The sequence below is a fragment of the Dama dama genome, chromosome 15 (genome assembly GCF_033118175.1).
Source record: "Dama dama isolate Ldn47 chromosome 15, ASM3311817v1, whole genome shotgun sequence".
Classification (NCBI taxonomy): Eukaryota; Metazoa; Chordata; class Mammalia; order Artiodactyla; family Cervidae; genus Dama; species Dama dama.
In genome coordinates, this window is record NC_083695.1 from 31,615,647 (window position 1) to 31,635,138 (window position 19,492).

General features: G+C 35.3%; 1 protein-coding gene across 1 annotated transcript in view; it reads right to left on the reverse strand.

Moving 5' to 3' along the window:
• MICU1 (mitochondrial calcium uptake 1) overlaps positions 1-19,492 on the reverse strand; it is a 217,089-nt gene that overhangs the window by 127,127 nt on the left and 70,470 nt on the right. The window contains exon 6 of the mRNA XM_061161769.1: positions 3,471-3,585. Within this exon, the coding sequence (XP_061017752.1) occupies positions 3,471-3,585 (115 nt within the window). The remainder of the gene's footprint in view (positions 1-3,470; positions 3,586-19,492) is intronic.

A 19,492-nucleotide genomic window follows, 5' to 3' on the forward strand; every position in this document is an offset into this window, starting at 1 on the left:
CTGACTCAATGGACATGAGGTTGAGTAAGCTCTGGGAGTTGGTGATGGACAGGGAAGCCTGGTGTGCCTGCAGTCCATGGGGTCACAAAAAGTTGGACACAACTGAGTGACTGAACTGAACTGAACTGATAAAGAATGTGAAATCATGACAAATGACAAGGAGAAAAAAGAGAGCAAAAGAGGGATTTAGGAGATGTGTATGTGTGTGTGTGTGTATGACAGGATAAAAGGTATTTAAAATTTTAGGCTGGCCAGAGAAGGCACCCATTATCCAAAGTACATACAGAGAAGAGCGAGAAATTTATGTCACTGCTTATTATAAGCACAAGATATTGCTGCCAAGTTGGTTGTTATTCTGGGTGTGAGTCAAGAAAAAAAAATTCTTGTTTAGCTAAAAAAATGAAACTTCTAAAATAGATGGCAAATTCTTGAACACCATTGAGTCTATTAATTTTTGGGAAAAAAACCCCCAGATAATTAGAAAAACAACAGTCTTGTATCACACAGGTTATGCTGTTCACATTGCTCTAGCTGGTTTTCCACAGAAATCTGAAGAACGGTCCACATTGTTCATCAGAGTAACAGATGAATAAATATGCTAATGTACTCTCCGAGGCCCACGCCACTCCCTAGCAAAGCTTCTGGTGTTTAAAGGATTGCATTTCTTCTTGCTGGATGACCTGGCAAGAAGTGTATTTAGATGTAATGATTCCTTGTTATTCACAAAAAGGTCGATTCACTGAATGCCTCACTTATCGTCCTAGCAGCAATTAGGATGTGGGAAATAACTGATCTCAATGTCATTTCTGTGGCATATTTCCCTCCATGATTTGTTAAATAAAGTAAACAATGCAGTGTACAACATACAGATTGTAAGAATGCTTGAACTGCCCATTATCTACAGGAGAGTTTATGACCAGCCTTTCCACAGCTCAGTTTTAGAGAAAGAAGAGGCACTATGGTAAGCTATGGCTTATCACTGCTGGAAATGTGACCACAGCAGTAAAGCCAAGTGACAAAAGCCCATATGCTGGGGTGGCCTGGGTTCAAGCCCTAAATCATCTACTTACTGTGGGACTTGAGGCAAGTTTTTAATTGCTTTGTATGCCTCAATTTCCTCATTTGTAAAATGAAGATAGTAAACTACAAACATTACAGGGTTGATATAAGGAAAATGTAGGTACAACTGAAGTCCTCAAAGAAAAGTATTTGATGAAACAAAAGCTGAAATTTTTCCAAATTTGACGAAAACTATAAATCCACAGACCCCAAAACTCAAAGAATCCCAAGATAAGAAACATAAGAATGCTATATTGAGGTACATAATAAAACCATAACCAAACAGCCCTGCTAAAAACTACATTAGTGGTTCTCAACCAGGGATTACTCCTCCCCATTCCTACTCCTTTGGGGACATTTGACAAAGACATTTTTGTTTGCCACAACTGGGTGGGGAGAGTGTGCATGACTGGCATCTAACGCGTAGAGGCCAGGAACGCTGCTAAACATCCTATAATGGAAAGGATAGCCCTCACAAAAATCAGTTACCCTGCCTAAAACATCAACAGTGCTAAGACTAAAGCTAATACTGGGCTTCCCTGGTGGCTTGGATGGTAAAAAATCTGCCCGCAATGAGGGAGAGAAATACTAAAAACATATAATAATCAAAATGGCTAAAACTAGCGAAAAGAGAAAATCTTAAAAACCACATCCTTATCATATTTTCTCATCCTGACAAATACAGAAAGTACATGAGATTGTAATATTCAGCATTTTTCGTAACTCACCCATCAAGGTTAAGCCAGGAACTGAGTACCAAGAAGTAAAGGTGCCCAGACCTGTAGAGCTACTTGGAGGGGTTCCCAGTACTCATAAGTCAGTGCGACTTTTTAAAAAAAATCAGAATTTAGGGAGCTACACAATGTGCAGTTTCTATCTTCAGCAGAAACTGAAGATTCTGCTCTGTGGTCTTCCTGACACTTAATCATAGGTAAGAAGTGGTGGGGCCAGGATTTGAACTGAAGTCTGTTTTGAAAATGCATCAAAATAATATTAATAATACAAAATATAAGACCATAAATGTGCTTTCAGTTTATTATTTTGGGTCTTCATAACAAGTTAGTACATATCCATGCTGCTATAGCACTGGCCCACTACAGATTTATTCAATTACTTTGGTACTCAGGGACAGCTGTGGTAACACGTATCAGTCTATATTTCTTCATTTTTTCTGTCAATTGGAGGGGAGAAAAGTAACAGTGGTCACAGCTATGGCAGGAACTGTGTATATCATTTACTGAGAACTGTTATAGTTTTAAAAATTTTTATGGAGTACAGCTGATACATAATATTGTGTTAGTTTCTGCTATACAGCAAAGTAGATCAGTTGCACATATATTCACTCTTTTCTAGGTATTTTTCCCATATAGGTCATTATGGAGTACTGAGAAGAGTTCCCTGTGCTATACAGTAGGTCCTTATTAATTATCTATTTTATATACAATTGGAGGAGGAAATAGCAAACCACCCCAGTATCCTTGCCTGGAGAATTCCATGGACACAGGAGCCTGGGGGGGCTATAGTCCATGGGGTCGCAAAGAGTCAGACACAATGGAGAGACTAACACACTTATATACAGTAGTATATATGTCAATCCCAATCTCCCAAATTCTCCCTCCTCATCCCTTCCCCGCTGGAAACCATAAGTTTGGAAAACTGTTACAGTTTTACCTTTATAGATGCCTACTCTGGAGAAGGGTAGGAAGAGGTGCTTATTTTTATTTGGTTCTGTCCTCCACGGAGAAAAAAATTGAGAATCACTTCTTTGAAGTATCAGATCTCTTTGGATCAAGTTAGGTAGATTTCAATGGAATGCACACAGAGAGCTAGAGACATACACTTTTTTTCTGAATGGCTAAAAAAAAGTCACACTAAAAGAAAATAATGCTAAGAACACTCACAGTAGCATACTAATCAACAAAACTGTTTAGCCTAGAATAATCAGAAATTCATCAGTGCTCTAAAGGACTAAATGATGAGTTGTGTGTCTTAAGAAGTAATCTTTCAAGGTTCAAAAATGAATATTGAACACAATTAGAACAACCAAGCCAATCATCTTTAGTAGAGGAAATACTAGATTAGTATGTGTTTTACTGAGTAAGTATAAACATTAATGAGGGCTAAAGGAGCAGGCAATGTATAAATTATCTTGAGCTTCAAACAGTTAAAAGTAGATGTAACTTCACAGTTGCTTTTTTGTTTTCTTCTAACTTTACCTGGATACTTTATTTTCCTTCCTCTTTTTCAGGTGGTTCTATATACATGTTATAGAGTATCCAAAACAAATGAAATTTGATATAACTTATCATTCATTAACTTTGCAAACATGTTTTATTTCCTCCTCCAATCAACTGAACTCTTTTTTATGGTCCTGTATGCTACCTGTAAGTGAATACAAAGTTCATACTTACTCGAAAGAACAGTCGTAAGGAAAATGTAGTCTGAAAAGGATATGAGTCCACATTCTCCAAGGGTGTAAAATATACTGCCTTCATCAGCAAATTTTTCTCGTTCCTGGGCAATTTTCTATTGAATGTATGGGTCCAACCAAAAGATAAAAAGAAGATATAACAGAATGAGAATATAAGTAGTTAGAGATGAATGACCATTTATCTGACAGTTTTATGCTATTTATTATAAGCATTTCTCTGATGGCCATTCCAAGTTAATGGATCCTTTACAGTTTTTAAGATGATTAAAATTATAAGCAAAAGATGATTTTTTTATTTGCTCCAACACTGGCTTAATGTGAGCAATAAAAAGTTTTTCAGTTTTATGAACTCTTGCCATTTAACATATAACAGGCCCACTTCAGGTCTGAATTTGTTTCTGAGTTTGAAAAACAATCAACCTTTTTCTATAGAGGTATATAAGGTAGAGAGAGAAAAAAAACAAAATGAGTTATAAATACCCAAGAAAAACAACTACTGATAAGAACTAGTGATCAGAAATGAAGAAGTTAGCAACTATTGTCAACACCCACCCAAATGCTCAGAAAATTAATTTCTGAAATATTAATTTTAACTTTTACCTTATGAACCCCAAGAATCTTAGTTTTTGAAAAATAGAACAGTTTACAGAGTAAACAGCATCTCTGAAATATAATGTCAAATCAGACATACACATCAAGCTTTAGGCATGATAATTATATTTACTGTTACTTTGGTGGAGGCTCCTAAATTTTAGCTATTTGAAGAAACTATGCTATAACTTAGTTTTAACTCTAAGTATGTATTTATTTTCTTTAATCTATAAGCTCACAAAGAGAGTTAATTCTCAGGTTCAGAAATGGTCTATCTGGGAAGCAGTCTATTCCTGGGTGTTTAAGGGAAACCTGCCCTTTTTTTTTTCCTGATTCCCTACCAGACCAGAAACTTAAGAGGTGACATTGATGATACTTTCAAAAACTGAAAAGGATCCATGAAAGAGTTAGACTTGAAACTCATTTTTGTAAGTTTGACTCATTTTGGACCAACCAAAGAAATTTCAGGAATTATTCTAGGTACCAAAAAAAGAGAGAGGAGGTTTTAAAAACCCAAACCAACAAAGCGCAGTCAAAGTAATAATATCATGCAAGCACAAAATAAGCAGCAGCATTGCAAGCATAACCTTGGGAGGAGTATCATGAAAACTAAACCAACAAGCACCACCACACCATCATCCAGGTACACAGCCATCCAATAGGTTACCTCTGTCTAGTGAAGATTCCATCATACACACAAAGGAAAGAAAACTGGTTAACCAATTGAAGACATGAGTACCAAATGAATCATCATGATCTTCTTAGTAAAACCACTCAAAATAGCCTTTACTGGATATTTGCTTATAATATGAAACAGCAACGATGGACAGGCAAAAATCCACAGTTGAATGCCAATAAAGCAGTAAGAGGTTTTGATGGCAGTTTCTACTAAGGAAAGGGCTTCTCTGACTCATTTGTGATGGGCAGAAAGCCTGGTCTGGCCTAACAGCATTTAGAGATTACCTGCTTGAGCCAAAACCAAAAATGAGCCCACAGTCCAATATGTTCAATTAAGGTTAGACCTCATATCACACTTGATTTTCTACCAACAGATTAACCACAAATTTCAGACAAAAAAAGGTTATTGGATGAAAACAGAAGTAAAGTTGTTCACTGGGAAGTTAATATTTTAATTTCTCAAAAGAAAACTGTACATTTTTTTAACATTATCCAAGATACTGCAAAGGAAAAGCACGTGAACAAGAAAAAAATACACAGAACGAGAACAGGCTGTCCAAGGCATACAATCTTACTTGCTAGAATAAATCTGAATAGAAGCTGAATAACCCATATTAATTATGTAATAATCTTACAGAGAGACTGCTATAATAAAGGAAAATAAATAGTATATTGGGATCCAGAAATTGAGAAACAGACAAAAATCTAAGGACAAACTGAAAGGAGGAAACCAGGCCAAAAAAGCATATCCAACATCATTATTTTTTTTTCCCAACATTATTTTTCTAAGAATCATCTGGACCATGCTGCTGCTCAGAAGATAAAAAGACAAATCTTAAGTTTGTAACATTTAATTTTGATATAATTTCAAACTCAGAAAAGTGGAAAGAACTGTATAAGGAACTCCCATATGCTTTTCACTCAGATTAGCCAACAATTTACATATCTCCTTATTTGCTTTATCATTTTATATATCTTCTTTTACATTATATCAAAACTTGGAGACATGCCCCTTTAGACTTTAATACTTCATTAAATATTTCCTATGAACAAAGACATTCTCTCACATACTACAGTAAAAATGTCATAAAACCAGGATGATTAACACTGATACATACTATTACTTGTAATCCACAGTCTATTGTCAAATTTAGCAAACTATCTCAATAATTTACTTTTTAGCTATTAATATTTTCCCTCTATGGACCTAACAGAAGCAGAAGATATTAAGAAGAGGTGGAAAGAATATACAGAACTATACAAAAAAGATCTTCATGACCCAGATAATCACAATGGTGTGATCACTCACCTACAGCCAGACATCCTGGAATGGGAAGTCAAGTGGACCTTAGGAAGCATCACTACGAACAAAGCTAGCGGAGGTGATGGAATTCCAGTTGAGCTATTTCAAATCCTGAAAGATGATGCTGTGAAAGTGCTGCCCTCAATATGCCAGCAAATTTGGAAAACTCAGCAGTGGCCACAGGACTGGAAAAGGTCAGTCCTCATTCCAATCCCAAAGAAAGGCAATGTCAAAGAATGCTCAAACTACCGTACAACTGCACTCATCTAACACACTAGTAAAGTAATGCTCAAAATTCTCCAAGCCAGACTTCAACAACACGTGAATCGTGAACTTCCAGATGGTCAAGCTGGTTTTAGAAAAGGCAGAGGAACCAGAGATCAAATTGCCAACATCCGCTGGATCATTGAAAAAGCAAGAGAGTTCCAGAAAAACATCTATTTCTGCTTTATTGACTAAGCCAAAGCCTTTGACTGCATGGATCACCACCAACTGTGGAAAATTCTTCAAGAGATGGGAATACCAGACCACCTGACCTGCCTCTTGAGAAATCTGTTTTTCAGGTCAGGAAGCAACAGTTAGAACTGGACATGGAACAACAGACTGGTTCCAAATAGGAAAAGGAGTACATCAACGCTGTACATGTCACCCTGCTTATTTAACTTCTATGCAGAGTACATCATGAGAAGCACTGGGCTGGATGAAGCACAAGCTGGAATCAAGATTGCTGTGAGAAATATCAACAACCTCAGATATGCAGATGACACCACCCTTATGGCAGAAAGTGAAGAAGAGCTAAAGAGCCTCTTGAAAATGAAAGAGGAGAGTGAAAATGTTGGCTTAAGGCTCAACATTCAGAAAACTAAGATCACGGCATCCAGTTCCATCACTTCATGGCAAATAGATGGGGAAACAGTGGAAACACTGGCTGACTTTATTTTGGGGGGCTCCAAAATCACTGTAGATGGTGGCTGCAGCCATGAAATTAAAAGATACTTACTCCTTGGAAGAAAAGTTATGACCAACCCAGACAGCATGTTAAAAAGCAGACACATTACTTTGCCAACAAAGGTCTGTCTACTCAAAGCTGCGGTTTTTCCAGTAGTCATGTATGGATGTGAGAGTTAGACTATAACAAAAGCTGAGTGCCGAAGAATTGGTGCTTTTGAACTGTGGTGTTGGAGAAGACACTTGAAGAGTCCCTTGGACTGCAAGGAGATCCAACTAGTCATCCAGAAGGAAATCAGTCCTGAATATTCATTGGAAGGACTGATGTTGAAGCTGAAACTTCAATACTTTGGCCACCTGATGCGAAGAACAGACTCATTTGAAAAGACACTGATGCTGGGAAAGATTGAAGGTGGGAGAAGGGGATGACAGAGGATGAGACGGTTGGATGGCATCACTGACTCAATGGACATGAGTTTGAGTAAACTCCAGGAGTTGGTGATGGACAGGCAGGCCTGGCATGCTGCAGTCCATGGGGTTGCAAAGAGTCGGACACAACTGAACTGAACTTTCCCTCTAGTCCAGGATGTAGTCCACAGCCATAAATGGCCTTTAGTTGTCATGTCTTCTTAATCTCCATTAATCCAAAACAGCTTTCTTTGCCCATCTTCATTTTTTCCTTTGGAGGTTTATTATGAGTTTCCATTGTGGTAAAATTCACATGACATAAAATTCACCATTCTAACCATTTAACCATGAAATGTGTGGGCCTTTTGAATTTGGTTTCTTTCTCAGGTCTGGTTTTTGTGGGTCCATCTATGCTGTAGCAGCAATCAGTATTTCATTCCTTTTTATTGCCAAATAATATTCCATTATATATATACCATAAATTGTTTATCCATTCATGAATTAAAGGATATTTGAGTTGTTTCCACCTTTTGGCTGTTGTGAATAGTGCTACTATGTACATTCTTGTACAAGTATTTGTTTTATTATCTGCTTTCAATTCTTTTGGGTATATATCTGGGAATGGAACTGCTGAGTCATATCACACATCTATATTTAAGTTTTTCAGAATGGCCAAACTGTTTTCCACAGTAGCTATATACCATTTTGCATTACTCCCAGCAATGTAAAATGGTTCCAATTTCTCCACATCCTGAGTTTTTTCTTTATTTTTTAAATTATATCCATGTTAGTGAGTGCAAACTTGTATCTTATTGTGGTTTGATTTACATTTCCCTAGTGTCTAATGATGTTGAGCATCTTTTCACGTGTCTGTTGGCCATTTGTACTATCTTCTTTGGAGAAATATCTATTCAAATCCTTTGCCCATTTTTTTGAATTGGGTTGTTTGTTTTCTGTTCTTCAGTTGTAAGGTTCTCTATATATTCTATATACTAAACACGTATCTGATATAGGGTTTGCAAATCAATTCTTTCATTCTGTTCATTGCCTTTCACTCTCCTGATTATGCTCTTTGGTGCACAGAATTTAAAATATTGATGAAGCTCAACTTGTCTATTTTTTTCTCTTATTGCTTGTGCTTTTAATGTCATATCTAAGACTCCATCACAAAATCCAAGATCATGAAAATTTACCCGTTTCTCTAACAGTTTTGTAGTTTTAGCTTTTATATTTAGGTCACTGATCTATTTTGAGTTAACTTTGTATTAATGAGAGGTAGGGACCAAATTCATTCCTTTTTTTTTTTTTAATTTAATTTTATTTTTTTTTATTAGTTGGAGGCCAATCACTTCACAACATTTCAGTGGGTTTTGTCATACATTGATATGAATCAGCCATGGATTTACACGTATTCCCCATCCCAATCCCCGCTCCCACCTCCCTCTCCACCCGATTCCTCTGGGTCTTCTTTTGCATGTGATATCCAGTTGAGCCCATACCATTTATTGAAATGATTATTCTTTCACCATCTGGTACTCTTGTTGAAGACAAATTGACCACATATATGTGAGTTTATTTCTGTACTCCCCATTTCACTCCACTGATCTATGTGTCTATTTTTACACCAGTACCATGCTGTTTATTTTTTTTCATAATTTTTTAAACCCGTGGTAAGATGTACTGATCATAAAATTTACCATGTTAACCATTTTAAAATGTACAATTTGGTGGTATTAAGTACAATAAAAACATTATCTAACCACCACCACTACCTGGTTCCAGAATGTTCTCATCACCCCATTTGGAAACCCCTTATCCATTTAGTCACATTCCACTGCTCCTCCCTCTAGCCCCTGGAAACCACTAACATACTTTCTGTCTTTATGGATTCATTTTTTCTGAATATTTCATGTAAATGGAACCATACCTAGTTATTTTCTTAGTGGCCACTATGTGGATTACAATTAACATCTTAAATTTACAGCAATCTAGTTTGAATAAATACCAACTTAACTTGAACAGTATTTTTAAAAAATTCTGCTCTTGTAGAGTTCCATTTTCCTTTATAGTATTTTCACAAATTACATTTTTATACACTGTGCCCATTAACAGAGATTTTTTTAATTACTGTCTTATGCATTTGTCTTTTAAATCACAGAGGGATAAACAGGACTTATAAACTACAAATAAAAATTGCCTTTTTAATTTACCTATGTTGTTATCTTTGCTAGTGTTGTTTCTTAATATAGCTTCAAGTTATTATCTAGTGTCATTTCAGCCTTAAAGTACTCATTTTAGCATTTGGGGGTAGAGTAGTGCTACTAGCAACAAACTCCCTCAGCTTTTGTTTATCTGGGAATGGTTTAATATCTATCTCCTTCATTTTTGAAGAATAACTTTGTAGATATAGAATTCTTGGTTGACAGTTTTTTCTTTCAGCACTCTAAGTATGTCAGCCCTCTGGCCTTCATTGTATCTGAAGAGAAACTGGTTGTTAATCTTATTGTGTACAGTTTGTATGTTTTAAGTTGCTTCTTTTTTGCTGTTTTCAAGATTCACCAACTTCAGCTTTTGACAGTAATTATGTGTCTCAGAGTGGGTCTCTGATTTTTTCCTACTGGGAGTTATTAAGTTTCCTGGATGTGTAGATTCATACATTTCACTAAATTTGGAACGTTTTCAGCCATTATATCTCCAAATATTCTTTCTGCCTCTTTCCTTCTCCCCTTGCCCTTTGAGATTCCTATTATACATATGTTGGTATACTTGTAGTGTCACATAGTCTCTTAAGCTCTGTTCATTTCTCTTTTTTTTTTTTTCCTGTTTTTTTCAGACTGGATAGTATTAAATGACCTACCTTCACATTCACTGAAGATTTTTCCTGTGTATTCAAATCTGCTGTTGAACCCCTTCACTAAAATTTTCCTTTCAGCCATAGGAGATGTTTAGTTCCAGAATTTCTATTTGACACTTTTTTTTTTTTTACAATTTGTATCTCTTTATTGTTATTAGTTCACACCTCATTCTCCTTGTTTCCCTTAAGTTCATTGGTATACTTTCCTTTAGCTCTTTGAGGATACTTAGGACAGTTGATTTAAAGTCTGTTTATAGTAAGTTCAATATCTGCACCTTCTCAAGGATAGTTCCTATTCCTTTCTTTTCCTGAGTCATACTGTATTTTCAAGCATAATTTCTTGCTGAAAATTGAACATTTTGTATGTTATAATGTGGTAATTCTGGAAACAGGGTTCTCCCACATCCTCAGGGTTTGTTGTTGGTGCTTGTGTGGGTTGTAGTCATTTCTCTAATGATTTTTCTAAATTCTTTTGTAAACACTTCGTCAAGCATAGTCACTCAAATCTCTGTTTCATTACCAGCTGATGATCTGACAGAGATTTCCTTAAGTTCCTGGATCCAAAGGGTGGGAAAGACAAACTCTCTAGATGCTTGCAGATTGGCTCTGTGGTGGGCATTCTTTCAATGCTTAGCCATTGTTATACCATTCTACCTTTGACTTCTTGTTTTCATGGAAGCTAAACATTAGCCAGAGATGAAAGTTTAGGGTCTGTTGAGGTTTTCCTCTTAGTAGTCATTCAGCCCTAGCATGTACATCCCCTTCCAGATTCATGACTATATTTGGTTTCTTTACAGTTTTTGACCTTGAACAATTTGAAAAGTATAGGTGAATTATATTGTAAAATATTCCTCAATTTGAATTAGGCTGGTATTTCCTCATGGTTACAATCATATCTATTTGTCTATTATAAACTATAAATTCATAATGATATGTCTAATTCCATTCTAATACCACAGAGTACAATGTAGTCTTGCCCTTTATACATGTTATTCCCTTCTCCAAAGGGGAGAAAACGGATTCCCATTATCTGCAATACATTTTCTCATTTGCTCAGGCTTAGAATACAAGAAAGACAGTTTCACAATTGTTAATTATTTCTGCAAAAAACAAATGTAGAGTCCAATATTTGTTACAGTTTTAAGCAAAATCCACTTATGGTGAAATTCACAAATCTAACATACAATTCAATGAGTTCTATAAATACATATGACTAACCCAGGTATATACTATATTTGGGTTGTAGGACATTTACACCATGCCTGATATTTCCTTTATGCCCCTCCACAGTTAATTCCCACCATATTTTTGCACCATAGATTAGTTTTGCCTATTATAGAACTGCCTACAAATGGTATCATCAACATATATGCTTCAGTGTGCAGCTTCTATGGTTCAGCGTAATGCTGGGCAGATTCATCCATACTCTATTACCAGTAACTCATTGATTTTCATTGCAGAGTAGTATAATAACTCATCAACAAAACAAAAATAATCTATGTAATTTGTTTTGTGTATTAATTTTATTGTGCATCTAATATTAAAGCACACAGTAATATCAGAATTTATTCATTCCTTTATTGATTAAACATTTAGGCATGTTTCAGATTTTGGGTATTTTGACTTTCCTCCAAGTTGTAACTCTTTTAGTTGCTATTTTACTTGCAAGTAAAGTTGAGTATGAGTTCTAGTTGCAACACATCTTTGTCAACATTTATGTTGCCACTTTCTTTAATTTAGCCATTTTAGTGGTTCTCTCATCAAGATTTTATTGAGCATTTCTCTGATGACTAATGTTTCATGCACTTTATGCACTCAGTTTATTGGCAATTAATATATCTTTTATATTGGCAATATAATATGTTGGCAATTAATAATAGGAAGTATCTGTTCAACTCTTCTGCCCATTTTTAATTGGGTTGTTTGTCTTTTTATTACTGATTGTGGTATGTTCTGGATATGAGACTCTTTTCAGGGTCTCCAAAATGACCCCAATGTTTCTTGCCTTCTGGTATCCATGTCCTTATGTAGATCTAGTCTCTTTCCACATTGAATCAGGGCTGGTCTGTGTAACTAACAGAATACAATTCAAGTGATAATGTATGACTTCTGATGCTAATGCATAAAAGGCACCTTGCTCTCCTGGAGGGAAGCCAGCTGTCATCAGAACAGAACAGTCAAGAAGCAGGCTTATGGAGAGCCTACAGAGAGAGGATCTGAGGCCTCTCAGTAACAGTACTATCTTATTAACCATTTGAGTGAGCTACATTAGAAATGAATCTTACACCTTTGGTCAAGCTAGATGACTAAGGTCCTAGCCAACACCTTATTGCAACTTAATGGAAAACCCTGAGCCAAAATCATGTAGGCAAACTGCTCCCTAATTTCTTATTCACAGAAAGCATGAGATATAAGAAATAATAATTGTCTTAAGCCACTAAGGTTTGGATTTGTTACTGGGTAACAGATAACAAATACAATCAAATATGTACTAAAAGTACATTCTATTAGTCTGTGGCTTATAATTTCTATTTTATATCAATAATCAGAAGTTTTTAACCTTCATGAAATCTAATTTCTCAATTTTTTCCTTATGGTTATTGCATTTTGTATGCTACCTAATAAATTTCTGCCTATCTCCATTTCATAAAAACATTCTCCTGTTTTGTTTTTTTTTTTTTAGAAGCCTTATAGTTTTAGATTTTATACTTAGGTCTATGATCCATTTCAAAAGAATTTTGTGTATAGTGAAGTAAGGTGGTAAGGTTTATTTTTTAAAATAAGGATATATTAGTTGTTCCTGAGCCATTTGCTGAAAACACCTTCCTTTCTCCATTTAATTATTTTGGTACCTTTGTTAAAAATCAATTTACATATAAGTGTGCATCCACTCTTCTTTAATAGCTTCTGACTTGAGCAGCCTATTTTCTTTTGAAGGTCTTTTGATTACTAGCAAAGCATATGATTGTTTTCCAAAATATAAATAATGTAGATTGAGAGACTCTGCATGAGATGCATTTAGGGTTATAGTTTAGGTCTAATCACCTCCACCATTCAGTTCAGTTCAGTAGCTCAGTTGTGTCTGACTCTTTGCGACCCCATGAACTGCAGCATGCCAGGCCTCCCTGTCCATCACCAACTCCTGGAGTCCACCCAAACCCATGTCCATTGAGTTGGTGATGCCATCCAACCATATCGTCCTGTCTTCCCCTTCTCCTCCTACCCTCAATCTTTCCCAGCATCAGGGTCTTTTCAAATGAGTCAGCTCTTTGCATCAGGTGGCCAAAGTACTGGAGTTTCAGCTTCAACATCAGACCTTCCAATGAACACCCAGGATAGGGCAATTATAAAATTTGCACAGATAATAAAGATGTCAGTGAACAGACCTTAAATTGTATACTGATTGAGAATTAATATCAGAACATATCTCCATAGGAGCAATTTTACACTGACACTTTACAATGCTAGTTTAGTTAGTGTGATTTTCTCCTAGAGAAAAGCCCTCTAAACGAGAAAATATTTGTTTGCAGGGCTATATACAAGACTTCTGCTGTACTGAGTACAGCTATAGGGACCAGGAGAGGTCAAAAGAAGGTCAAATTGCTCTACGTAATAAAAAGTTGAAGAAGACATCTGGGAGAGGAAATATAAAAGCAAAAAGGACTCTTGAAAGGTGAGCCAAAAAGGATAAGGAGATGTGACCAGAGAGGAACAGAAAGTATCAAAGTCAGGAAAACAGAGAAAAGAAAGCAGGTGAGCACATATGGGCACACATGTGTTTGAGAAAGAACAGAGAATACATATTTTGTAGTAGCTCTTTAAAACCAAGAAACAAAGATGTTTAAAGAGGACTTTTAAATTAGTCATGTTTTGTGATGTGCCCTGTGCAACAGTCTTCTATCTCTTTAGTAAAGGTCTACACTGTTTTCCCGTATTTCTGGAGTTGGGGTGGGGGCAGGAGAGAGGGAAAGAAGTTACATTATGTTTTCTGAGGCATCCACATACCAAAGAGTAGTTAGGTACATTTATGATTATACAACTATCTATTAACTCTTAAGAACTTATAAGTGAGTTTTCAAGAATCCAAAACTCAGACAATTCTTATAAAATTCATAACATATATTAATCACAAACACCAGAACTATCATAACACCATCATAACTGATCCATCAAATTAGTTAGGAGGAGAATCAAATAAATATGTCAAGATTTGGAAAGAAGTGGGAGTTACCAGAAAATCAATTTTTAGACTATTCTGTGTTGCATGAATGTTTCTTAGCTGATCTTTTCAAATCAAATGCCCAATTCTACCATAAAATGACACCCTCAAGTCAAACAACAAAGCCAGAGGAGAATCTGTGAAAATATATATATTTGAGTTTAATAATGAAAAAATCTTTAAAAGCACCAAAGTATGGTGAAAATGGAAAATCAAGATTTAAAGGACAGTGGAAGGAAGGTTTTTGGTCATTTTTTCTTATTTCTAAAGTCTTCTCAATGTTTCATTTTGCAAATTGAGAATGTCAAGTAAACTGTTCCTTCACTTAATCCTTTGGATAAAGTTTTATCTTTGACTAAATTTTAACTCACTTTTGTTCGAAGCAAATACCATTTATACACTTAAGGAGGCACAGAGCAAGTAAAACATAGTCTTCCTTAGCAGACTAATGGTAATGCTAATTTTCTCTCACTGTCTCAGAGATGGTTATTTATATTTTTTGTTACTAATGAACATTTAGTATTAATATGCATTTTTACTAGGAAAACCTATCATAATGATTTATACTTAATTCAATATAAGTTATAAATTCAATATACATAATGAACATAACAAGACAAACTAAAAGGAAGATATCTATATAAAAGTTAAAAGAAATAGAATATATTACAATTCTATTAGACCTTACAATGAGATTAAGCAACATATTAACATATCATTCAGTAAAAAAATTTATAGAAACTTATTTCATATTAAAGTTCCTGGGATTAAGATTCTAGCAACTACTTCAGTGTATATGCTGACAATTAAACAGAATTGGGTATTTTAAAAAGAAGCAGTACTTGCAGATACCTTACAGAGCATTGTACTATTTTATACATCTTAGAAGCTGCATATCAAACACTACTCCAATCACCTGAATCTCTGAAAGCACAATGCAGGTAAACTGATCACAACAGAATTTCTATTCAAGTTACTGACAAATGTTATTCCCCTTTTGGAGAACAAAACTATGCAAAATATTTCAAAGCAGTGGGCTCACTGACTTAGAAATTTAACTCTTTCACTATTCATTTACATGACCCAGTCTTAGATCTTGTATGTTTTAAAATTTAAAACACAGCAGTAGATTCAATTTCACTAGAACATTCAAATTACTGACCTCAAGTACAAAGAAATTAACAACCTCATAGGAGTCCTGGTATTGATCTCAACTGAACCATAATCTAAATCTTGAGTAAACTTAGAACAAATCAGCAATTACATGTGTACTCTACTTCTCAGTTAGTCTAAAACCTCAAATTGTTTCACCAGGATGGCTTTATGCCAAAAGATTCACACTCTGGTTTCTGACCCATCACAAAAACTTATAAAGTATCTGGTTAAAATTGCAGGAGACCATCGGAAGACCTGGGACTGGGATTTCCAGACATGATTCAAACAAACTTGTTAATACTCACTGTGCTCAAACTCAGTGAGTATTATAATAGGTTTGAACAAAATAAGGCCAACAATTTTGCCTTCTAGGACTCAACTAGATAAAGCCAAAGAAAAAAAATAGTATCTAGGAGCTTAACCTCAATTATTTATTCTAGTTAAGATCTACTTTTCAAGTTCTATAAAGTAAACTTTTTTCTGTTGAATAGAAGTTGATGGGCTATGCCAGCAAAATAGATGCTGACACATCATCCAAAACTTCAAAACATCTCTGGTATATAGAAAATCTGATAAAGAACACAGCTTTCCTATTTAAATTAAGATGTCATCTTTTATGAGATGGAAATAACTGGATTGTTTTAATACTAACATTTCTCTATGTTGCTGAAATACATTTCAAAGCCTGCCCAAGTACTTGAGGTTGTATTTCAGAAACAAAGATAATAATATGATTCTTCCAAAAGATGCAATTTTTGCATATCATTTCCAAGTGATAATAGTATTTCTACCTAAGGCTGGGTTAAGGCCAGGAAAGAAGGATGTTAGAAAGAAAGAGAAAAATCAGCAATTTCCTCATGCAATTAATGCTCACTCTTCATTGTTTAGTTGGTGCATAGACAGGTGCCAAAGCCTTGTAAGATATCAATCTTAAACAATCACACTATTCTCAATCAAACGGAAAACGTTGCACAGTTAAAATACATGTTATTCTTCTTTTAGCTCATACCTGAACTTGCAGAAAGAAAGAATTTGGGGATATGTCAGATGAAAATTAAATTGAGATGTTTCTAATTTATAGCTCATGATTTCTTCTATTCCTAACTCCGTTTCCAAACTTTTCAAAGGTATTATTGAATTTGAGGCAACAAACACAAATTACTGTGCAACAAACTACAGAACGTGAATGCTTAAGATCCTGGAAACTTCACTACTGCAGAAAGCCGTTCTCTTTTCAGTCCCAATTCTAGCCACTTTAGCTCTAAGAACAACTCCAAACTCCTAGAACACAAATGCTTTCCTACTTCATTAACTAGATGGCTAGAGAGAATAAGGATAATAAATGAGGATGCTTTAAAAGAAAAAAAAACAGTGGCAGAAGATTTGATTAAAGTAATGATAAAATTCAAAAGTGTAATGCAATAGAATCCATTTCAAAGAAATGATATAACTTTATTGAAATTATCTATTTCAGTTCTTAGTAGTTGATGAGGTGTTATCAAAACCCTAGATATGGAAAATCATCAACTGTATTAGTTTCTACCACATTATGCCTGCACACTTGCTTCAAGGCAGCTCTGGGTGGGAGAATCTATATTTTGTCATTATTGATTATCTGCTATCCAAATCTAAGAATTTAATTTTGAATGTTGGCCACTCAAATCAATCAGTGCTGAAAAGAACTGTCCTGAGCTCAGCAGCAATGCTGGTTTCAGTCACATGGGTTAGAAAAGGCTTCCCTATCACTCTGTGGAAAAACAACTTGACATACAAATTTTGAACAGTAAGTCAATAGTGTTGCACCTTCTCCTATTTGGAAAATCACTTTCAAGAAAAAATACACCATAGGGAAAAAGGGAAAGAGTTTCACTCTGAGGATCACTGTTCATACCCTTGATTTACACTGTTCTAGAAACTACCCATTTCCCACGAAATCCTTTAGATGAAGAACTTTTAAATCATTTCAAAGCCAAACAGTTTTAGGTACTCCTTGAACACCACCAATGATTAAAAAGACATACTAAAAATTATGGTTTGCATGTTCTATGTGTGCATGCTTAGTCACTCAGCCGTATCTGACTCTTTGTGATGCCATGGACTGTAGCCCACCAGGCTCCTCTGTCCATGGCATTCTCCAGACAACAATAATGGAGTAGGTTGCCATTCTCTTCTCCAGGGAATCTTCCCAACACAGGGATCGAACCTGTATCTCCTGCATAGCAGGTGGATTCTTTACCCTCTGAGCCATTGAGGAAGTCCATTCTATGCTAGGTATTGTGTTAAACACTTGTATTATCTCTTTTAAGTTCTTACTGCAATTCTATGAGATAGGTGATACTATTACCTGCACTTAACAGACAGAAAACTGAGAGTTAGAGAAGTAAGAAGCCGAAGGTGACAATGCTATAAAGTGGCAGAACAGGTCATGATCTGACTCCAGAACCCATGCACAAACCATTGTATGTTGTATTATATCAAATGCACAAAAATACATCAGGTATCTACATGGTGGTGTAGTTGTTAAGTCATGTCCGACTCTTGCAACCCCATGGACTGTAGTCTGCTAGGCTCCTCTGTCCATGGGATTCTCCAGGCAAGAATACTGGAGTGGGTTGCCATTTCCTTCTCTAGGGGGATCTACCCGACTCAGGGATTGAACCTGGGTCTCTTGCATTGCTTGCACATTCTTTATCAACTGAGCTATGAGGGAAGCCCAACTATTTGCAATTTCTAAAACTGATAATGCAGATCAAATACTGTTGGAACAAAACAGTTATTGTAAAATACTAATCTTGAGGTTTAGCTTGTATTAGCTTATTTATCTTGAAGGTGAAAATCTAGTTAATGATGTAGGTGCACATCATATTTTTATGCCTTGATTTGTTCAAACACATATTTTAATAATTTACAAAATAAGTATCACTAAAAGAATGTAATGATTCTCTATAATCTTAACTAGCAGATGTTAGATTGATTTATAATTGGAGAAGCTTTTTAAGTTTAGAATTTTTTTAAAAAAATGCACCATAGCAAAGATAAATATGCAAACCAAGAACTATCCTCTGCAATCAAAGGTCGTCAATACATAGGAGTTGAGAAATCATTTTTAGCCATCATTAGAAGAAATGAAATATTTTGAGTGACTTTCATAGAAATCTATTTGTGTAACTTTCAAACATGCTAGCATGTTTGTGCTAAAATGATTTTTAAAATTAAGTTAGTTTGGAACAAAGTCCTTTCAGATTGAAGTGAATTTCAAATTTTGTTTTATGATGGAAAGCTAAACAAAAAGGCATTGAAAATGTAATGGTTAGTCATGTTTATGCTTTCAAATCAACAATGATAAATCAAATGGGTTCACAGTTGATCCCAAATTCAAACACAACAAAATCTAAAATAAAAATGTATTTAAAGACATCTTAATAGAAGTCTTAATATTTGGGGTAACCATGTAAACTATAGCCTCCTTGGGAGCACTTAATGATTATATTATTGTTTCTTTGTTCAAGATGAATAACCAAGGACATGGGTTAAATCAACAGACTTTAGCAGTGGTGGAACTCAGGGACTGGAAAGAGACATTACAGTCACTTCCTACAGAAATATAAACTGACACCATTCATTAGCTGCATCTGAAGAATAGCACTCATACTGTACTACCAGAAAAAAAAAAGAACAAAATGATTCCAGCCTTTCCACAGGCAACAGGAACTTAGCATGCAAAGGACAAATCCCTGTAAGGAAGCAAGCAAGAAAGCCCTCTCCTATAAAGTAACTGCTCCTTGACCTTTGGAAGCTTAAACAATTTTTACTAGTGTCACCAAAATGGGTGGTGTTTATAGAACC